Here is a 21,543-nt window from a genome sequence, read left to right as displayed (position 1 = left end):
CCCCTCCCCCCCGGCCTCAGCGCGGCGCCTGGGCCCAGCGGCGAGCGCAGCGCGGAGGAGCGAAGCAGGCGGATCCCGTCGGCGGCAGCGCGGAGCCTGGGCCCAGAGCGGCGGGGTCGGTATCGGCGGCGCGGCCCCTTCTCCCCCCGCGCGGGGCAGCGGGCGGCCCCGGGCTGCGGGGCTTGGAAGGCGGCTCGGAGACAAAGGAGGCGGCGGGTTCGGAGCCGGCACCAGGGACCGAGAGGAGCCTCCGGGAGCCCCCGCCCGGGGTAGGCGGCACAATGCGGCACGGGGCGGCCCGCCCGCACCGGCTGCAGCAGCGCGGGGGTCGCAGCGCGGCCCGCCCGGAGCGGGGATAGAGGCGACGGCCGGAGCCCCAGAGCCGGGCCGGGCCCCTTCCGCGAGCAGCGTCCCCCTGGCCTGTCACACGGGGCGGCGATGTGAGGGCCCCGGAGCCGGCAGCAGCCACAGCCGAGCAGCGGGGACCCAGCGGAAGCGGCAGCTGGCCGGGCCCGGAGGAGCCGAGCAGCGGGGATCCGGCGGGCGCGGCAGCCGGCCCGGCCCGGAGGAGCCGAGCAGCGAGGACCCGGCGGGAGCGGCGGCCGGGCCCGGGTGTGCGATGGAGACGCACATCTCGTGTCTGTTCCCGGAGCTGCTGGCCATGATCTTCGGGTACCTGGAGGTGCGGGACAAGGGCCGGGCAGCGCAGGTGTGCACGGCCTGGCGGGACGCCGCCTACCACCGCTCCGTGTGGCGGGGCGTGGAGGCCAAGCTGCACCTGCGCCGCGCCAACCCCTCGCTCTTCCCCAGCCTGGCGGCGCGGGGCATCCGGCGGGTGCAGATCCTGTCGCTGCGGCGCAGCCTGAGCTACGTGATCCAGGGCATGGCGGAGATCGAGAGCCTCAACCTGAGCGGCTGCTACAACCTCACCGACAACGGGCTGGGCCACGCCTTTGTGGCGGAGATCGGCTCGCTGCGGGCGCTTAACCTGAGCCTCTGCAAGCAGATCACCGACAGCAGCCTGGGCCGCATCGCCCAGTACCTCAAGGGCCTCGAGGTGCTGGAGCTGGGCGGCTGCAGCAACATCACCAACACCGGCCTCCTACTCATCGCCTGGGGTTTGCAGCGCCTCAAGAGCCTCAACCTGCGCTCATGCCGCCACCTCTCTGACGTGGGCATTGGGCACCTGGCCGGCATGACCCGCAGTGCAGCTGAGGGCTGCTTGGGCCTGGAGCAGCTCACGCTGCAGGACTGCCAGAAGCTGAGCGACCTCTCACTAAAGCACCTGGCCCGAGGGCTGGGACGCCTCCGCCAGCTCAACCTCAGCTTCTGTGGGGGCATTTCAGATGCGGGGCTGCTCCACCTGTCCCACATGAGCAGCCTGCGCAGCCTCAACCTGCGCTCCTGCGACAACATCAGCGACACCGGCATCATGCATCTGGCCATGGGCAGCCTGCGCCTTTCGGGCCTTGATGTTTCCTTCTGTGACAAGGTGGGGGACCAGAGCCTAGCCTATATCGCACAGGGCCTGGATGGGCTGCGTTCCCTCTCCCTCTGCTCCTGCCACATCAGCGATGAGGGCATCAACCGTATGGTGCGTCAGATGCATGGGCTCCGCACACTCAACATTGGCCAATGTGTCCGTATCACTGACAAGGGCCTGGAGCTCATTGCAGAGCACCTCAGCCAGCTCACAGGCATTGATCTTTATGGCTGCACCCGCATCACTAAGCGGGGCTTGGAGCGCATCACCCAGCTGCCCTGTCTCAAGGTGCTCAACCTGGGACTTTGGCAAATGACTGAGAGTGAGAAGGTCAGGTGAGAGGAGGGGGCACCTGGAGACCTCCATCTCTCTGGAGGGACTCACTGACTGACTGCTGCAATGGAGGAGAGAGAGAGTGGAGGGAGGGCACACACAGAGCCATGCTACCTGCCTACTCCAGCACTGGAAGGAGGGAGGGATAGAGAGAGCCCACCCCTATCCTTTCCATGCCACCTACCCACCTCTGCACTGGCTGGGGCAGGAGAGGGAAGAGAGAGAACCTCCATTTCTTCCATGCCATCACCAGTCCTCCATTGGGAATACATTACCCCTTTCCTCATCCTTCTCTGCATTGGGGATAGAGGCCTGCAATTTTATGCACTGGGGCTGGAGATACCCCTCCCCATTCCAGCTATGATTCTACCCCCTCATGCACTAGGGATTGATGAAGAAAGTCCCCCATTCTTATTCACCTCCAGTCCTGCTCAGTTTTGGGAATAGGGACCTTCTCGAATGGGGATGGGGATGGAAATGGGAACAACCCCTCTGCCCTCCCTCCCCCCCCCCTCCCCCGAAAAAAAAAAAGCAGCTTATTAGCCACATGTTCCATATCCACTGACCCCAGTCCTTCTGCACTGGGTACAAAAACACCCCCTTGTCATACCATTCCAATTCTTTTCTTCCCCATCCCAACTGGGGATTGTGACAGAAATAGCCTTTCCCAGCTATACATATTCCATCAATTTCCAGTCCCACCCTCATCTTCACTTCTACCCCCTTTTGCCCTGTGGTTGGATACAATCTCCCACAACACCAGTTCTCCGGTGCATTGGATATAGAGAGAGCTACACTGGTCCCCTCCCCTCCTGAGTTGAGTATAAGGACATGATTCCTTTGCACCCTGCACTGTGGTTGGAGAGAGAGCCTAGACCCTCCACTCTTTTCCCATCTCCCTGCATTGGGCTGAAGGTAGACTCCTAATACTTCTCCCTCCTTCTTGTACTGGGGGTGAAGACACCATTTCCCCCTTACCCTATTCCCAATAGAGAAGAAGACAGATCCCAGTCTCTTCAAATGTCCCACCTGCACTGGAGGGATGGAGTCACCTTAGCTATTCATCTTCCCTTTCATTTTTCTCTCTCTTCCTCCTCTTTCTTGGAAGTGGGGATAAAGACATATCCAGCCACACATCCATTTCCCCTTTGGATTGGGGGTGAATGGGGCAGAGGGGATGACCAAGCTCCTATCTATCCAGGGGACTTAAGAAAGAATCTCCAGCTTCATTTTTGCTTTCATTTGAGATACTGTGACGTGGTTTTATTTTGAAATGCGTACAAAAAATTACTACTACAAAACAGCCTCTTACCACCACCACCCTCCCCTTGCTTACATCCTGTTTCTGATCCCAGTTTTTCTCATCTTTTCTTTCTTCAGTATTCATTTTCTTCCATGGTTTTATTTTTAAAGACATTTGAAGTTGCTGTTCTTGTGGATTTTAAAGTACGTTTTTTTCTGCTGAATATATTCTATATATATATATAAATATATATATAATGTCTGGCTACCTCGTTTTAATTTGTTACTTTTTTCTCAAAAGCCCTGGAATTCTTACAAGAAAGAGATTTTGAGACTGAAACATTTTTGTGCCTAGACTGGAAAGATGCCCCTTGGGTTTGTAACTTTTTTTTGGTTGATTTTTTTTTTTTTTTTTTTTTTTAGCTTTCCCTAACATGCCCCACCTTCACATTCTGACTGTGCCTCTCCCTCCCTCTCCACTGGGGCTTGGGGATCTAACTGTGCTTCTGCATTTTTATTCCTCTAGCAGAAACATGTGTAACATGTGAAAATCCATACTGAGGATTGGGGTATTGAAATGTGTGAAATGCAAGTTCAGTTTCATATATATATATATATATATATATATATATATATATATGCAAATATTCCCCTCTCCCTTCCAATTCACCTACAAAAAAAGGTCACTGTGTGAGGCTTCCTGTTTGTAAGTGGGGAGAGGAGCAGAACAGGCCTGCAGGGCCTGAGGCTGCGATATGAAGGGGAGGAGACTGAAATTCATCTGTCTTATCTCTGTTCTGTCAGTAAAATGGAGCTGGTTCTTTAGATTTTTTTTAATTATTATTTTAAAGAGGAAGAATAATTGATGAATTTTTAAAGAAACAAATGTTGGCCTTTTTTCTTTACTGATTTTTTTTTTTTAAATTCAGAATCTCAAATCCTCCACAATAACAGGCCAGACCATAGAGTTAAAGCAAACCCAGAGACCCCTATGGATTAATTGTACTGTTTGTGAATTTGTATAAAAAATAACAAAGATCCTCTTAAAACATTTTATATTCTTACAGTAAAAGGTTAAACTGATATTTATATAATAAAAGAGGAAATATGAAGTATGTTTTTGAAAAAAAGCTGTATCTGTGTTGTCTTTGGTTTTTTAAAGGTAGGTATCTTGTCTACTGGTTGCAAGAAGTGTGGTGTGTAGCTTATAGAAGGATTTGGCCTGTGCTCTTGTTTTAGTGAGTGACTTGGTCTGAGTAAAAGGAAATGGGGAGTCTGGTCAATCCTGTGCAGGATGTTGAGTAATGTCATAATTAGAAGTTTACAAGAGAGCGTTGCTTCCTTTTGGAAGGACCAGTATCGTATATGAGAACAGCTGACTTGCTCAGATAAATTGAGTGAAAGTAGAGATTAATGTTGAGGTACCAGTTCATTTTGGGGTTGGGTAAACGGCAATTGATCAAATTTGTTATGAAGGGACATGGGGTAAAGTGATGTATAGTAGATCAAACTTGACACTTTAGGGGGGAAAACGTTTAAAAAAAAAATTAAGACAGATGGCAATGTTCCTGTTGCATTTAAAAATCCATGAAAACTGATTTTCTACTCTTTCCCCACACCCAAAAAGACCCTAAACATTTTCCTGCAATAATAATAACACAAACTTGCTGTCTTTTGCTAGTGCATGAGAACTTGCAAGTGAATAACTAGAAAACTGACTATGCTGTTTCACTTTTTCATTGTACACACTGAGATAACAGTAAAGAGGAAATGGGAAAAAATTGGATTTTTAACATTGTTCGAATAATCTAAGATGTCCTTTTGTACCATAGAAATCTTTCTTTTTAACGCATGACTTCTAACCTGACAGGGTCCCTTTTAGACTGCTATGATGTGAGGTTTGTGTTGTTGTTTGAGATAGGGGCTTAAGCTGTTTATAGTGCATGAAACAAAGCTTTTCTCCCCTCTAAGTACTGCAGCAGGGCTTTCTCTCTTCCCTCCCACCTCCTTTTTTTTTTTTTTTTTTTTAAGAAGGGTTGGGGTTAGAGAGAATGTGAAATGATGGAAGGAGCAAAGCCATTGTTCAGGAAAGTTAAAAGAGGAGCTGTCCTTGCTTGCTTGCTTGCTTGTTCAGTCATGCATACTGAATCTCGCCATGTGAGGGTCCCTATGGAAAGGAGGAGGGTGATTCTTCCCCTCTTTTTAACATTCCTCTCCAGGCCTGGCTGTATTTAAGCTGCTTTCCTCCATGCAGAGGAGGGGCAGTGGGGGATGGTCTGGAGTTCCTGTACATTTGCATTTTAAGTACTTCTAGTGCTGTAGCAGGCTACTTTGTTTCATCCAAACTATTCTATCCTAGCCAGCTTCTCTCAAGTTACATCCAGGTAGGTGAGCTCTCCACAATACAGCCCTAGCAAAGAGGTTATGGCTGTCGCCAGTTGTAATCTGTTCTGGCTTGTATATTTTGATGTATTTTTGACTGAGACTAGAACATTCATAATTCCTTCTTTCATGCTGCAGACACCCCCCCACACACACTTTTAAAAAAAATTCCACTTCCTGTTAGGAGGGCAGAGTTTCACTGGGTTCTCCTCTGCACCCCAGGGAGAAGGGCCAGCACCTTGACGGCTGCAGGATTATTTTTGTAAAACTCCAAGCTTTCTGTTGGGAATTCATCACAAAAGCTGCATTGTTCCCTTGGGGGAAAGCCATCACAATTGGATCTAATTGAGCCTGACACTATATCCATCTTCCTTTACTTGGAGAGGTACTGGATCTTTTTCCTTCCCTTAAAAAAAAATACAATAATTTCTTGACCACAAAGAGGATATGTGAACCCCAGTAAACAATAGGAATTCCAGACCAGGTTCCAGTTACCAGTAGATATTTAATATCTGATATAGCTAGCTATGGTCCTTGCAAGGGATAGTAAATTGTACCTCTCTCTTGCTAGGCCACAGGCTTACCAGATTCCAACAAAAACATAGACCGCAAGCTATAGTATACAGATGATTTGTTCTCCCCATTCAATCAAACTTTAACATGGATAATATTTGAAGGCAGACATCAAAATTGCACATGCAACATTGCATCTTCTGTGTGGTCCTGAAGTCCTTCTAAAGTCAGGAACAGGATGGTTCTGAGGCAAAAATGTTATTTATAACTTCATGTCAGAAACAAGCTAGGTGGACCAACATACTATTTAAATAGAACCCAAAACCTTTAGGAAATTGTGCTGAAACCAGAGCCTCCCTGAATTTCTGTAGTATTAGAAACAGCAGACATTGTTCCCTCTTGAAATGGGCTACTGTCTCAGAAATCACAATGCTCTCTTGGTCCTAAACATAAGTCTTACTATTAGGAGTGGTCTGAGCTGGAGCAATGCGTCTATTTACTTGTAAGGAGATGGTTTCTAAAAAAGAGATTGATGCTAGTAAAGGGGGAGAGGAAACTAACCAATAACTCTCCTCAATATAGCATTCCCCAGTGTAACAGAGGAACTAATATTTTCGCCCTCCAGTCACTTCTGAACTCGGAGCTGGGTCAGTGCAAAGTTCCCATCAAACATGATTCATTTGGAAGCAGAGGTAGAGAATAGTAAAAATGTTATTTGAAAGTGAACTGGAAGGAGGAGAGGAAGGTGATCAGGAACAGTCAACATGGATTCACCAAGGGCAAGTCATGCCTGACCAACCTGATTGCCTTCTATGATGAGATTACTGGCTCTGTGGATATGGGGAAAGCAGTGGACCTGATATATCTTGACTTTAGCAAAGCTTTTGATACGGTCTCCAACAGTATTCTTGCCCGCAAGTTAAAGTATGGATTGGATGAATGGCGGGTAAGGTGGATAGAAAGCTGGCTAGATTGTCGGGCTCAACAGGTAGTGATCAACGGCTCGATGTCTAGTTGGCAGCCGGTATCAAGCAGAGTGCCTCAGGCATCAGTCCTGGGGCCGCTTTTGTTCAACATCTTTATTAATGATCTGGATGATGGGATGGATTGTACGCTCAGCAAGTTTGCAGATGACACTAAGGAGGGAGAGGTAGATACGCTGGAGGGTAGGGATAGGGTCCAGAGTGACCTAGACAAATTGGAGGATTGGGCCAAAAGAAATTTGATGAGGTTCAACAAGGACAAGCGCGGTGTCCTGCACTTAGGACGGAAGAATCCCATGCACCACTACAGGCTGGGGACCAACTGGCTAAGCAGCAGTTCTGCAGAAAAGGACCTGGGGCGTACAGTGGATGAGAAGCTGGATATGAGTCAGCAGTGTCCCCTTCTTGCCAAGAAGGCTAACAGCATGTTGGGCTACATTAGTAGGAGCATTGCTAGCAGACTGAGGGAAGTGATTATTCCCCTCTATTCGGCACTGGTAAGGCCACATCTGGAGTATTGTGTCCAGTTTGGGGGGCCCCACTACAGAAATTGGACATTGAAGAGAGTCCAGCAGAGGACAGCCGGGGCACATAACTTACGAGGAAGGGCTGAAGGAACTGGGCTTGTTTGGTCTGCAGAAGAGAAGAGTGAGGGGGGATTTGATAGCAGCCTTCAACTACCTGAAGGGGGATTCCAAAAAGGATGAAGCTCAGCTGTTCAGTGGTGGCAGATGACAGAACAAGAAGCAATGGTCTCAAGCTGCAGTGGGAGAGGTTTAGGTTGGATAGTAGGAAAAACTGTTTCACTAGGAGGGTGGTGAAGCACTGGAATGAGTTACCTACGGAGGTGGTGGAATCTCCATCCTTAGAGGTTTTTAAGGCCCGGCTTGACAAAGCCCTGGCTGGGATGATTTAGTTGGTGTTGGTCCTGCTTTGCGCAGGGGGTTGGATTAGATGACCTCCTGAGGTCTCTTCCAACCCTAATCTTCTATGAAGTTAATTCATGTCATCCTAATCTTTACAATTGAAGTCAACAGAAAAATTCCAATTAACTTCAGTCATTATTATTAATCATGTTTGCTATGTCACTGCCTAAGGACCAACTAAGAATGAGGAACCATTATGCTAGGCACTGTACATACAGCAGTACTGTCCCTGCTTTGAAGAGCTTTCAATCTAAACAGACAAGACAGACACGGGATGGGGGGAAGGGATGAAAACACAAGCAGAGTCAACCATGTGATGGCAGCATAAGGCATGTTCATTCCAGGGTTTGTCTAGGGGGCTTTGGGTGTGTTTAGTTAAGAGGAGATGAGCTAAGTGCAAGGATGATGGAGAAAGGGTAAGCTAGGCAGATACAACTTGAAGATGAGGGAAAGACCTGGAGGGAGCGGCAGGGTGGAGCGAACAGCCACTCAGCACAGAGCGGAAAAAGTCTAGTCAAAACTATGAAAAATTCTCTGAACGTCTGAAGGTCCCTGCTTTGGCTGCTTCTGCAGGTGCCCCTACTGGCTGATTCCTCCCTGCAATTTTCCCCCAAGGAGGGTGGAGGGCACTACCTGCATTTTCGTGTCCCCAGGGTAGGTGATGATGGTTTCCCCTACACAATTTTGAGTCAGTGTGCAAATGTGTATTTGAGAGGAGTCGTCTTGACTAAAGTCCCATTTTATGCTCTCCTCTCAATACAACAATCCCTATTTTGGGTGCTTGTTGTACCGGATTAGGCCCCTTGTCTCCCCATCTATAAAATGAGAATTGCTTCACAGAGGTGTTGAGATTTAATATAATTGGCTCTATGATTTTAAGATGAAAATGCTGTAAGTGCAAGGTATTCTGTATTTGTACTACAACTTATTCTTGAACATGGTGATGCGTGGAAAGAGAAGGGTTAAGGTGAAAAGTGGGTGGCCAAGTCATCTAAAGAGTTTTTGGAATTGAAAACAGAAGTTAACACAAGCTTCTACTAACAACTCAAAGGTATGTGTTCTGTTAAATCTGCAAGTCTCACTACAAACAGAGCCTGGTTCAAGCAAAGTGGGCTCTTTTGTTTTCTCCCTCTCTTCTACCATAAATCCCACTTCTTTGGCCAGCAGCTCTTTAATATTGCCATCTGTGGAGAAAAGATAATCGATAAACTGAAATGAATGGCTGAGGCTGTATTTGAAGACCCCTAAGGACATCTACTAGGCACTATGCCAATGCCGCTGGCATGATTGCATAATGCTCCTTGTCGTGTCCAGCCATAGAGTCCTTCCTGCTGAATTCCCCAGCCCTAAGCTGCATGAAATAAAGAATGAGAGAGTGTTTTTCAGGTTTCTCTGCCAGAACTTAGATTCCTTCCACATTTGGGAGTGACACTAGTGCTTTTTCCCCTCTTTAATTAAATCTACCAAACGCATTAACTAAATGTCACTTCAACCTTAAGTGGCATTGCAATGATTTCAAACCAATCCAGAGCTGACTTGTCTTTTCAAGGGGAAATGAAATTTGGAGTGAGTTTGAGAGCAGGAGACTAATACTAGTGAGCGAACACTAAGCTTTCACTCCATCCACGGTTGTCCAGCCTCTGAGCATAGATTTTCACATGGGACGTTTCTAAGGGCTAGTCTACACTAGCAGCGCTTTAACGTGGCTTGTGTGGTTGTGGCACAGCGCTGGGGCAGTGCTCCTAAAAAAAACCACCTCCACGAGGGGCGTAGCTGCCAGCACTGGGAGCGCTGTCTACACTGGCACATTACAGTGCTGAAACTTGCGCTGGGGTTTTTTTTTTTTCCTCGCACACCCCAGAGTGAGAAAGTTGCAGCGCTGTAAATTGCCAGTGTAGACAAGCCCTAAGTTAAAACCAAATTCCTTTCACTATCATCTAAATGAGGATTTAAATTGAAGTAGCAAGAGGTATATGGCTACTGTATTTCTCCTGTGAGTATTTACCAAAGATTAGATTTTTTGTTTTTAAATGTTGCTCCTACCTGCAGAAAAAACAAGTTACTGGCCCAGGGACAGAGCTGTTCTGCTATAGAAACAAACATTCTGGCTACTAAAGGATCTATAGTAGGTCAATTCCCTTCCCTCTTCATGATTCTAATTTCTCTAGACAGAGCTACCCCAGCTGTGATTTGAAGATTAAATGATTTCTCCCTATCCTTTTTTTTTTTTTAACCCTGTCCCTTCTGTCTGAGGTTGTTTCCCTTTGTCTTAGTGCAAGGTCTCTAAACATTTACAACACCATGAGTACCTGAAGAAGTTTGCAAAGTCTCCACCTAACTTGTAAGAGTGTAGAGAAACATGCTTTATCAGAAGTATACAACAAACCATATTTACTTATAGCTGCCTTGAGGGATAAACTAAAATGACTTGCATTCAGCAGCAATAAAAGCCCACCCACTCTTTCCTTCCTTGACAGTTACACTCATCTCTAAACACCCCTGGTTTAGACAAACTAAGCATGTGCATTTTTGCAAATTCCCCTGCCAAATGTGCAAGAGCTGTTCAATTAAGACACTTTTTGCCCCATCACAAGGGAAACATCTTTACATCTTCCAAATTAAAGCATATTCTGGGAGAGGAGTTATTGCGTCATAGTCTTCCCAACAGAAAAACCTGGACAAGCGCTGCCCTTTCTGTTACCTTTTGCCATTTGGCTGAAGTGACAAATGTGCTACAAATCCCTCTGTGTGTTTGTTTTTACAGTGGGGGAAAGAATGGATCTTGTGAAATAGTGAGGAGAGAGAATTACTTCATCTGATTTCTCTAATAACTATCCTGAATACTGTAGCAAAACAGAATGGGGCAAAGTAAAGAAGATGCAGTCCAAGAACAACTTGGATCAGAGGCTGTTACGCTGAAATATTTCATTTGGGGGGAGAGGGGCAGGGAGAGAGAGAGACAGAATAGCTAACAGCTTTCCCAGCTGAGATCCTGGCTGGCACCCAGAGAGCAACTAAGCCAATTCTGCGTGCCAATTTTTTCCCCTCCCTCACAGTAGCACCCCCTGCCAGGTACTGAAACAGCTGATATTAGTGTGGGGAAGGAGTGAATTAGCCCAAGGAGGTGGCCAGTTTTACTCCCATATGCCTCCAAGGTTTGAAGTGCTGACTGCAGCAGCCCTTGCTCCATAGTGTTAAACTTCTGTGTTTGACTGCAGTGCCCTTTTAATCTCGCACTCTTTGGACTACAATGGGCACAGGGCCCATAAAAGTATGGACCAAAAGTCTTGTGCCCTAGACCACAAATTGTTGGTGCAGAATCTCTTTGGTAGGTTGTCCACTACAGAAGAGGTGAGGGTTCTTCCCTCTCTGCTTATACTTATTAGGTCCCTACTCTCTTTGGCTGGAAGATAAATGAATATACTCGGACTGCAACTATTTCTAAGACAGCCCTTCCCCATAACTCTGGCCCTAGTGCTCGGTTTAGGGGCAGTCTCTTATTAGGATGGTACAATTGAATGCCAAATACCGCCTCCTTCCCTCAGAACCACCCCGTCCTGTTCCTTCTGACAGCAAAGATGGGCCATGGTACAGGGAGGGATAGGGGTTACAAGGAAGATGGCAACAGAAGCAAGAGTATGGGAAAACTCAATAAGAATGTACTAAATAACTGGGTGAGGAAGGAAGACAGGAGGTAAAGGCCAGGATTAGGGGGCAAGGGGTTAGTAGCAGGAGGCAGCCTCAAGGATGGTGGCAGGGGGGTAAAGAGCAGGCTCCAGCCAGTGGCAGGGGACAGTAAGCGCACCTGCACAGCTGAGAAATGGGGGCTTTATTCCACCCACAATTCAGCCCATCTCCTTATTCAGAAGATTGAGCTTAATTATTGTTTGAGCTTTTGTAATTGCACAAGGGCATTAAGCACCAAATGGGCACATTTTTATACCTGGAAACAAAATATTGCAAGCAGCCTCAACCCATTCTCTTATATCCCCTCCCCACCATCCACCCTACAATTAGCTATAAACTGGCCCAGCTGAAAAATCGATTGCCAATGTATTTACTGGTTACATTATTAACTGCTCAGCTTCTTTAAGAAATACTGACAACCCCTAACAGAAACTTGGTAGCGCCCACACTTCTCTCTCCATTAAAGACCGTATACAGCTCCCTTCTAGCAGGGAGATGCCTGACCAGCCTGTTCCCCCATAGCCACACTGCAGCCCCCCCACCTCCCTGTCTGTCAAATAGCAGGAGAGGTAAAGGCGCCAGTGGTGCTGGTTGAAGTGTGGCTCCACTGTGGCCTCAGGAAAAAATTAGCCTGGCAGGGGCTACGTAACGTAGATCTCTCACGCAGGGGCTGGTGAGTCTCCCCCGACTCCCGAGGGCAGCACATCCCGCTGGGTGCAAAGCGGGGAGGTGGCGACTCATGTATGCAGGGGGCGCTGGCAGCACACGCCACGCTGCCGGGCTCCGGAGCTGACAAGCGAACGGTTCCAGCGCGCTGCGGTTCCCACCGGAGAGGCAAAGACCCCGCTGGGGGGCGGGTCGGGCAGGGGCGCTGCCTGGGCCAGAGCAGCCCGCGGTGCCGAGAAGCTCCCGGGGCAAAGTGCCTGGTCCCCCAGTGTGTGCGCGGGCGGGCGGGAAACCCGCTGGCGGTGTAGCTGGGGGTCCACAGGGACAAAGCCAGGCGCCTCCTCGCCCCAGGGCCCCGGCTCGCAGCAGCACCACCGCCGCAGGGGTCGGCGCTGGTTCCTAAAGCGTCTGTGGGGCGCTGAAGCTCCGTCCCGGTTTGCTCAGCCCGCACGGACCACGCAGCGGCACTAGGCGGCAGCATTGCCCACCAATTGGGGCCCGACTGCTCGCCGGCCCCAGATCCCCGCCAATCCCCACCCCGCCTCCTGCCAAGAACGTGCGGCCCTCAGCGCCCCTTGTCCTGACACTCTCCCTAGGCCAGCTCGCTGCATTTGCGGTAATTGACCCACATAGCTCCAAGTCACCCAGGGACTGCCTTGGGCCCTCACACTCATCGGTCCAGCTCCCCGCATTTGCAGGGCTGGGGACTCCTACACAGGAACACACACACACACACACACACACACACACACACACAGGCACACAAAAATCTCCATCTAGCTTCGGGAGCTCTGCATCTGCAAAGAAATCACACAGGGATTCCCCCCACCCAGAACCTCTTCCAGGCTGATTAATAAATGGAAGGCCGAGGACGTGAGCAATAAGGACTAGATAATAACATAAAAATATATCACCTTGAACATTGCGTGCAATTCTGGTCACACTGTCTCAAAAAAGGTATATTAGAATTGGGAAAGCTGCAGAGAAGAACAACAAAAATGATTAGGGATATAGAACAGCTTCCCTCTGAAAAGAGATTAAAAAGACTGATATTGTTTAGTTTAAAAAAAGATACTACTAAGGGGATATGATAGAGGTCTATGAAATCATGAATGGTGTAGAGAAAGTGAGTAACAAAGTGTTCTTCAAGTGCTTGTTCGTGTTGATTCCAATCAGTGCATGCATGCCGCGTGCACAGTCATCGGAAACTTTTTCCCTTAGCAGCTCCCGTCAGGTTGGCTGGGGAGCTCCCTGGAGTGGCGCTTTCATGGTGCTCAATATATGACCCTGCCAACCCGACCCCCCTTCAGTTCCTTCTTACCGTCCGTGGCAGCTCTTGGAACTCCGTCTCGCTTGCCTTGCAAGTGCTTAGTTATCTAGTTCTCTCTTTGTTTCTTGTATAGTAGTTGTTGTTAGTGTAGTTTAGTATAGTTAGCATAGAGGTTAGTGAGCGGGATCGTCCCTATCCCCTCACCCCTTCTTGGGCTCTGGGGCATGCCACAAGCCCAAGGCTTTAAGTCATGCAGTGTATGCCATAAGCCCATGCCAAATAGCGACCCCCACGACTCTTGCCTGAGGTGTCTGGAGGAGGCGCATCAGTCCAATGCAAGATCTGCAGGGCTTTCAAGCCCAGGACTAAAAAGGAACGGGATTTCCATTTAACGCAGCTGCACATGGAAGCTGCACTCCGTCCAGCGGCTCCTGACCGCCAAGGCCCGGGCCTGAGTGCATCAGTGCGGAGCGTTCCGGCATCAATCCACAAATCAGTGCCGAGGAAGGATGCTAGTGTGAGAGACCCTCAGCCCCGGCAATCCCCAGTGGCACCGCAATAAGGAGCAGTGGCCCAGCACCACTCTACTTCTCCAGTGCCCCACAACCGCAAAGAGTCTGACAGAGGGCACTCTCCTCAGAGAGCTGTGGGACTGCCAGGGGATGCTTCGCTTCACCAGAGGAAGGACCCGGCTCCCAGGCAGCAAGAGTCCATGCCGTTGTCTCCGGCACGCTAGAAGGCACCGTTGAGTCCGGCTCACAGCGACTCTCCAGCAGGGCAGTGCCAGGTGGAGGTGGCCCTCCACCCGAGACACTTTTGAGGCTGCAAGAGATCTCATCAAGATGACTGCAGCTCAACCCCTGGGCATTAGAGACAAGCCTCCAGCACTGTCAAGACCTGGTACTGTCCAGAGGCAAGCCCGCCATGATGCGGCGCTCCCAGTTGCTGGACTGGCACCGTACCTGGAGTTTGGCAAAAAGGCTTGAATGGAAAGGAAAGAGAGACAGGAAGGACCAAGCCCTCTGCTGTCCACCTATCTAAACGAGGTTCACAATACAAAACAGTGCTAGAGCTATTTGGAAATAAGTACAGGCATCACATCATAGATGAGGAAACAACAATCTCCCTCTCCATAGTTTGGCAGAGCTTTAATCTAGAATATTGCATATATAGTTCTGCTGACAAAAGTACTAGAAATATATTGATAAACTGGAGGGAGTTCAGCAAAAAGCAACAAAAATGATCATGGGGCTGAAGGTGCTGACATGTGAGGCAAGATGAACCATTAAATATAACAATCCCGATCTGCTCTGAGCTGGGCTAGATGCTCCGTGTAACGGGGCTGCCCGCTTTCAAAGGAATTTCCCACTCTCCAGTAGCCAGTATCCAGAGCCATTCCACCACTGGACTATAGACTGATCTTTCCACCAACCAGGACTCCATCAAGGAGGCTAACTACTGTAAGACCTCAGTCCCAGCTGGACCTGAGACAGATCATACTTTTTGACTTGATGAAGAAATTGTTTCACAAAAGGATTGGCACTAAAACGGAGAGTGGAGAGAGTGAATGTTTGAATCTATGGAATATGGGCATTGGGGAGGGAGGACATGGGGTGCTGAAATTATGTCAACTGTTTGAAATGGGCCACCTTGATTTCATTGGCCTCATTAGCACTACACAAGTGATTTTTCCTACCTTGGTATTCACACCTCCGTGTCAACTATTGAGAATAGCCCACTTCCACCTTAATTGAATTGGCTCGTTGGCACTTACCCCCCACTTGGTAAGGCAACTCCCATCTTTTCATGTGCTGTGTATTTATACCTGCCTCTGTATTTTCCATTCCATGCATCTGATGAAGTGGGTTTTAGCCCACAAAAGCTTATGCCCAAATAAATTTGTTAATCTCTAAGGTGCCACAAGGACTCCTCATTGTTTTTGCTGATACAGACTAACATGGCTACCCCTCTGACTCCTGGACTGGTTTTGGTGCAGTTGTCTTCAGTCAGGTATTTGGGTTATCATGAACTAAATTGGGGATCAGCAAGGAGGTGGTGTAGTTGTGCCATTTGTGTCTAGGTTAAAACATCACTTGCCTCCGCACCTTGTATGCATGTCCTGGCATGGGTTTAAGATAGGACTTGTTTTAGTGTACTAATCACCCTGCTGTACTGCAAAATCCCAGCATGAGCCAATTAGGTTCCTCACTTGCAAGCTGCATGGAGACTATTTAAAAACACAGTAACAGAGGCTCAAACTAAATGTATACTCCAAACAAACAAAAAAATGCCACCATGGCTTAACAACGGAGTAGAAGAGGCAGTTGGAGGCAAAAAGTCATTCTTTAAAAAATGGAAGTCAAACCCTACTGAGAAAAATAGAAAGGAGCATAAACTCTGGCAAGTCAAGTGTAAAAGACCAAGAAAGGATTTGATCAACTAGCAAAAGACACAAAAACTAATAGAATTTTTTTTTCAACTACATCAGAAGCAGGAAGCCTGCCTAACAGTCATTGGGGCCAGAGGACAATCAAGGTGCAAAAGAAGCATTCAAGGAAGACAAGGCTATTGCAGAGAAGCCAAATCAATTCTTTGCGTTGGTCTTCACTGCAGAGGATGTGAGGGAGATTCCCATACCTGAGCCATTCTTTTTAGGTGACACATTTGAGGAAATGTCCCAGATTGAGGTGTCAGTACAGGAGGTTTTGGAACAAATTGATTAATTAACCAATAAGAAGTCACCAGAACCAGATGGTATTCAACCAAGAGTTCTGAAGTAACTCAGATATGAAATTGCAGAACTACTAACCGTGGTATGAAACCTATTGCTTAAATCAGCCTCTGTGCCAGATGACTGTATGATAACTAATGTAAAGCCAATTTTTAAAAAAGGCTCCAGAGGTGATCCTGGCAATTACAGACTGGTAAGCCTAACTTTATTATCAGACTAATTGGTTGAAACTATAGTAAAGAACAGAATTCTCAGACACATAGATGAACACAATATATTGGGGAAGAGTCAACATGGTGTTAACTAAGGGGAAATCATGCTTCAGCAATCTATTAAAATTCTTTGAAAATGTTAACAAGCATGTGGACAAAGTCTGCAGACAAAATAAAATTACTCAAGATAGTTAAGTCCAAAGCTGACTGCAAAGGGATCTCAATGAAGTGGGCGACTGGGTAACAAAATGGCAGATGAAATTCAATGCTGATAAGTGCAAAGTAATGTACTTCGGAAAACATAATCTCAATTATACATACAAAATGGTGGAGTCTAAATTAGCTGTTATTACTCAAGAAAGATCTTGGAGTTATTGTGGATAGTTCTCTGAAAAATCTGCTCAGTTTGCAGCAGCAGTCAAAATAGCTAACAGAATGTAAGGAACCAGTAGGAAAGGAATAAATAGACAGAAAATATCATAATGCCACTATATAAATCCATGGTATGCCCACACCTAGAAAACTGCCTGATGTTCTGATTGCCCCATCTCAAAAAAGATATATTAGAATTGGAAAAGGTACAGAGAGAGGCAACAGAAATGATTAGGATCATGGTACAGCTTCCATAGAAGGAGAGATTAAAAAGACTGGTATTGTTCAGATTGGAAAAAAGACAACTAAGGGGGGGGATATGATAGAGGTGTATAAAATCATGAATGGTGTGGAGAAAGTGAATAGGTAAGTGTTGCCCCTTCACCTAACAGAAGAATCAAGGGTCACCCAATTACATTAATAGGCTGCAGATTTAAAAGAAACACAAGGAAGTTCTTCTTCACACAATGCAGAGTCAACCCATGGAACTCGTTCCCAGAGGATATTGTGAATGCCAAAAAGTATAATTGGGTTAAAAAAATAATTAGATAAGTTCATGGAGGATATGTCTGTCAATGGCTATTAGCCAAGATGGTCAGAGATGCAAACCCATGCTCCAGGTGTCCTTAAACCTCCAACTGCCAGAAGCTAGGACTAGATGACAGGAGGATGGATCACTCAATAATTGTGCCATTCTGTTCATTCCCTCTGAAGCATCTGGCACTGGCTACTGTTGGGAGACAGGATACTGGGCTGTATGGATTGTTGGTCGGACCCAGTATGATCATTCTTATGTTCTTACTATTGTGGCATTAGGGTCACTGAATGCATCACTGAAGTGATTTCAATAACCATGTAGAGGATTTCATGCTACCATAGTGACCATGGGGGCTATCCAAGGTAACAGACAGCTCAACTCATACAGCTGGGCACACTGTTGATCTGGTATCTGGATTGGAGGTTAATGAAGTGAAGGTTACACATATATATCATGGACTGACCATTGGCTTTTACAATTTGAGGTAGGGGATTCTTTCTCTTCTGCTAGGGCAGGGAAATGTTTAGATGCTCTACCCTTGGAGGTTAATGGAATCAGGACATATCCTGGGGAAGAATGTTTTGTTCCTCTGACAGATCCCTCCATCAAGAATTTCATAGGACTTTAAAATACTCTTTCATTCACCACTGAGTGAGCAGGAAATAGACATTTTCTTCTCCAGATTCATCCTCACAGGCTTACTAATGACTTGCAACAAATGAAGTGAGAAGGAAGATGCTTAGGGCATCAATAGCAGAAATTTCATGCCAAAGCTGATCAGCTGTAATATGAATATTTTGAAGTTCGGCTGTGCGGTGGACAAATAACTGGTTCTCTACCTTCACCATATCATCCAGAAAAATCTCAGACTGCAGATTAGTTTGGGATTGTCAATAGCTTGGTGGCTGATCTGAATTCCCCCAGCTGTGAGGAAATGTTTTATTTTGTGGACAAAACAAAACTGATCAGATTCAGAGTAAGCAACCTGCATCCATGGAGCAGAGCAATGTTTTTGGGGTTATAAATGATAAAATCATCTGTGCTTGAATTTCAGCTAGTGTTGCTCACTGAGATATTGGAAGTGGTGAGAGAATTTTGTGTCACAACCTGTGATTTGGGTCTAAGCCCCTTCTGGCTGGAGAAGGCCAGCGGGAAAATATTATGTCCATGACTATTTCCACCAGTAGCCACCTTTCTTTGCTTTGAAAGTTCAGCCTTTGTTCAAGAAACCATTGCTTGCTGTTGATGAGCTGGGCCAATTATCATTCAAGCTTTCATTCTTGAGTAAGATTATTGAGAAGACTGTGGCAAGAAAATTCACAGAGCATTTAGAGATCTCAGATCTCCTTGACCTTTATCAGTCAGAGAAGAGAACTGATTTTGGCACAGAGTCTCTGCTGATTGCCTTAGTGTGAATGATCTTCTGGCATTGCATGAAGATCAGGTGTCCATGCTGATATGGTTAGATCCATCAACTGCCTTTGATACTGTTGGTTAGGAGGTGCCATCAACTTGCTTGGGAATGCTGTCAGGAGTGGATGGAGCTGCCCTTCTGTGGCTTGTTATTTTCTCTCAGAGATCACAACAGTTAGTTGCGGGCAGTTGCTTCACTTTCCAAAGGCAGGAAGCCACAGGGGACCATTCTGTTACCCCTTCTCTTTAGTGTATATATGGGGCCATTGGGAGGGTTAGTAAGGAGGCATGGGCTGTGGTGCTTTCAGTATGTGAACATCATCCAGATTTATGTCCATCTTATTTGACCCAGACAATGGACTGGAACATAAAGGAGGGCTGGCTAGCTAAATCTCGATCCAGACAAGATTGAGGTGATGATGGTGGGTTGGGGGAAGCAGCCAAAGGTGATGAAATAAAATCATACTGGTCCCTTTGATTGAGAATGTTCAACTGCCATTGGTCACACCTGTTCACAATTTAGGGATGGTGTTAGCTTCCTAACTGCTTTTGAATGATCCCATTATAGCAAATAACCAGGACAGCATTTTTCATCTGTGCCTGACCTGGAGGTTGCTACCTTTTCTTTCAGATGTGGATGTGGTTACTGCTATCCACACCTTCGTCACTTCTGGATTACTACAATACCCTCCGTTGCTGAGTCTTCGCTAGGAAAAAAGAGGTGTGTTAACTCAACCTGATCACTCGTGAAAACTACTTATTGCCTTGTCTTCACTAGGTTTTTAAATCATGTTAGCTAACTTGAGATGAGAATGCACCTTTGTTTCCTGGTGAATACAAGGCCCATATAGGGGGAAACACCTTGAATGCAGCTGGGTACAGAAGGAAGCGGCCTGCTTATTAAGCTGTGTATCTTGTCTTGAGCACATATGATTCCTATGTTCCATGACCTACTTTAGTTGTCTGTGGAGTTTCAGGTGACATTGATTTTCACTAAAAAGCCTGAAACGGTTTGGGACCTGCCTGATTGAGACTGCCTTTTTTCCCATGCCACACCACCACAGATGTGAGAGCCCGAGATGGACCCCCTTTGGTATACAAAAGAGGGAGCTACTGATGTGGTGTTCTCTGTGCGCATGCCCGGATTCTGGATCCTACATCCTTACACCAACGCCACTCCCATATAGGCCAAATCTTTTGCCATTAAGAATATGCTGCAAAGACCATTTATTTGCAATGGCTTTTGGAGAGGTCTGAAGGTATAGAAATTATAATGGAATAGGCTATATTCCATATATTCAATGCTTGTTTATGTTCTTTTAATTTTGTTGTGTGTGTGTTTTGCTATGTTGCTGGGTGGCTGTTCTGTAAATATTAAGGTGCCTACAGATGTGGAGGGAAGTCCTCTTTTGCATTTGAATTGAAAGAAATAATAAAAGGTCATTCCCATCTTTTAACTTTTATGCAATAGTTATGCTGACACTGTCCTTTTCAGTCAGGAGGAGGGGAGAGAGAACTACAGGATTTAATTAGCTCTTTATAGCTCATTTCATTCACAGATATCAAAGTACTTTACAAAGGAAGGGACGTGTCATTATTCCAGTTTTACTGATGCAAATAGTGGTACATGGAGGTGAAGTGGCTTGTCCAAGGTCATACAGGAGATTAGCAGCAGAACCAGGAAAGAACCCACCTCTCCAGACTCCCAGCCCAGTGCACTGACTACTACCTCATAGGTAGCAAAGGCTGCACTGCCTTTTCAGACTCTGTAAAATAGCACTTGGAAGAGATGGACAGGACAGAGAAGCACTGACATGCAGGAAAACTTCCAACTACCGCCATACCAACCCCTTCCAGCAAAAGTCACTGTATGGACTAATATGTGAATGCTAGTTGTAGAGTTGCTCCTAGCTATTATACTCGCAGTAGCAGGATTTGCTGTAGCATAAATTCAATTTTTGGAGTTTTTCAGTCATTGTGGATTGATAAATTTCCCTCATAAAGTGAACTTAGCGCTGGTGAAAGGTGCTGACCAGACAGGCCTGGAAACGGACATTTTCTAGTTACAGAACAGGTCTGGTGTAGCATAGGAAGCAGTAGTGTCAGCTGCTCTGGCTAACTGTCCTCACCAATGTATCTTAGGCCTTGTCTACACTACATGGTAAGTTGATATAAGTTACACAACTTATGTAACTTAAGTTGATGTAGTTTACATCCACTTACCGTGGTGTCTACACCACACTATATTGGCGGGAGATGCTCTCCCATTGACGTAGCTTCCGACTCTCTTTGAGGAGGAGTACTGAAGTCGTTGGGAGAGCAGCTTCACCAGGACCATTAAATTGATGCTGCATCGATTGCAGCAATGCTGATTTAGCCCCGTAGTGAAGACAAGCCCTTAGCCTGAACTTGGAGGGACCACATCTAGAGGTGAGAGGCCTAGACACAGTTTGGCCTCTGAGATTGCTAACAATGTGTCTCATTAGTGCCAGTTATGGTGGTGCTTTTTAAGAAGCAAATGTCCTGAAACCCCCTTCATTTCATTTCACCAAACAGCAATCAGATCCCAGTAACTTTCATTCTAGTCACCTGGACAGCACTGTATTAGAATGTGTGTCTGAGCTTTCCAGTCCCCACCCCCATCTCAGTATATTTCTATGCCCAATATACTAGGATGACATCTCGGTCACACACCTGCCAGGAACTCAAACAGAGGGAGGCTGTATGTGAGTGGCTGGGTGTAACTTGCATCCCTGTCCTTAGTGCCAAAAACAAGCACGTTAATGCTAATC

General features: G+C 46.8%; 2 protein-coding genes across 3 annotated transcripts in view; one reads left to right on the top strand and one right to left on the bottom strand.

Annotated features, from left to right (window-relative positions):
- The window catches only part of WNT5B (Wnt family member 5B), a 98,416-nt gene that overhangs the window by 42,922 nt on the left and 33,951 nt on the right, over positions 1-21,543 (bottom strand). The window lies entirely within an intron of this gene.
- FBXL14 (F-box and leucine rich repeat protein 14) lies at positions 3-3,671 on the top strand. The gene has a single exon (XM_054035238.1). The coding sequence runs from the start codon at positions 620-622 to the stop codon at positions 1,820-1,822; it is 1,203 nt and encodes a 400-aa protein (XP_053891213.1). The 5' UTR covers positions 3-619; the 3' UTR covers positions 1,823-3,671.

This window comes from Malaclemys terrapin, chromosome 1, assembly GCF_027887155.1.
Source record: "Malaclemys terrapin pileata isolate rMalTer1 chromosome 1, rMalTer1.hap1, whole genome shotgun sequence".
Lineage (NCBI taxonomy): Eukaryota > Metazoa > Chordata > Testudines > Emydidae > Malaclemys > Malaclemys terrapin.
This window is presented reverse-complemented; position numbering and strand designations above follow the sequence as displayed.

What these genes read in the sequence shown, in the direction of transcription:
- FBXL14 (XM_054035238.1), top strand. Translation starts at nt 620, where the DNA reads ATGGAGACGCACATCTCGTGTCTGTTCCCGGAGCTGCTGGCCATGATC.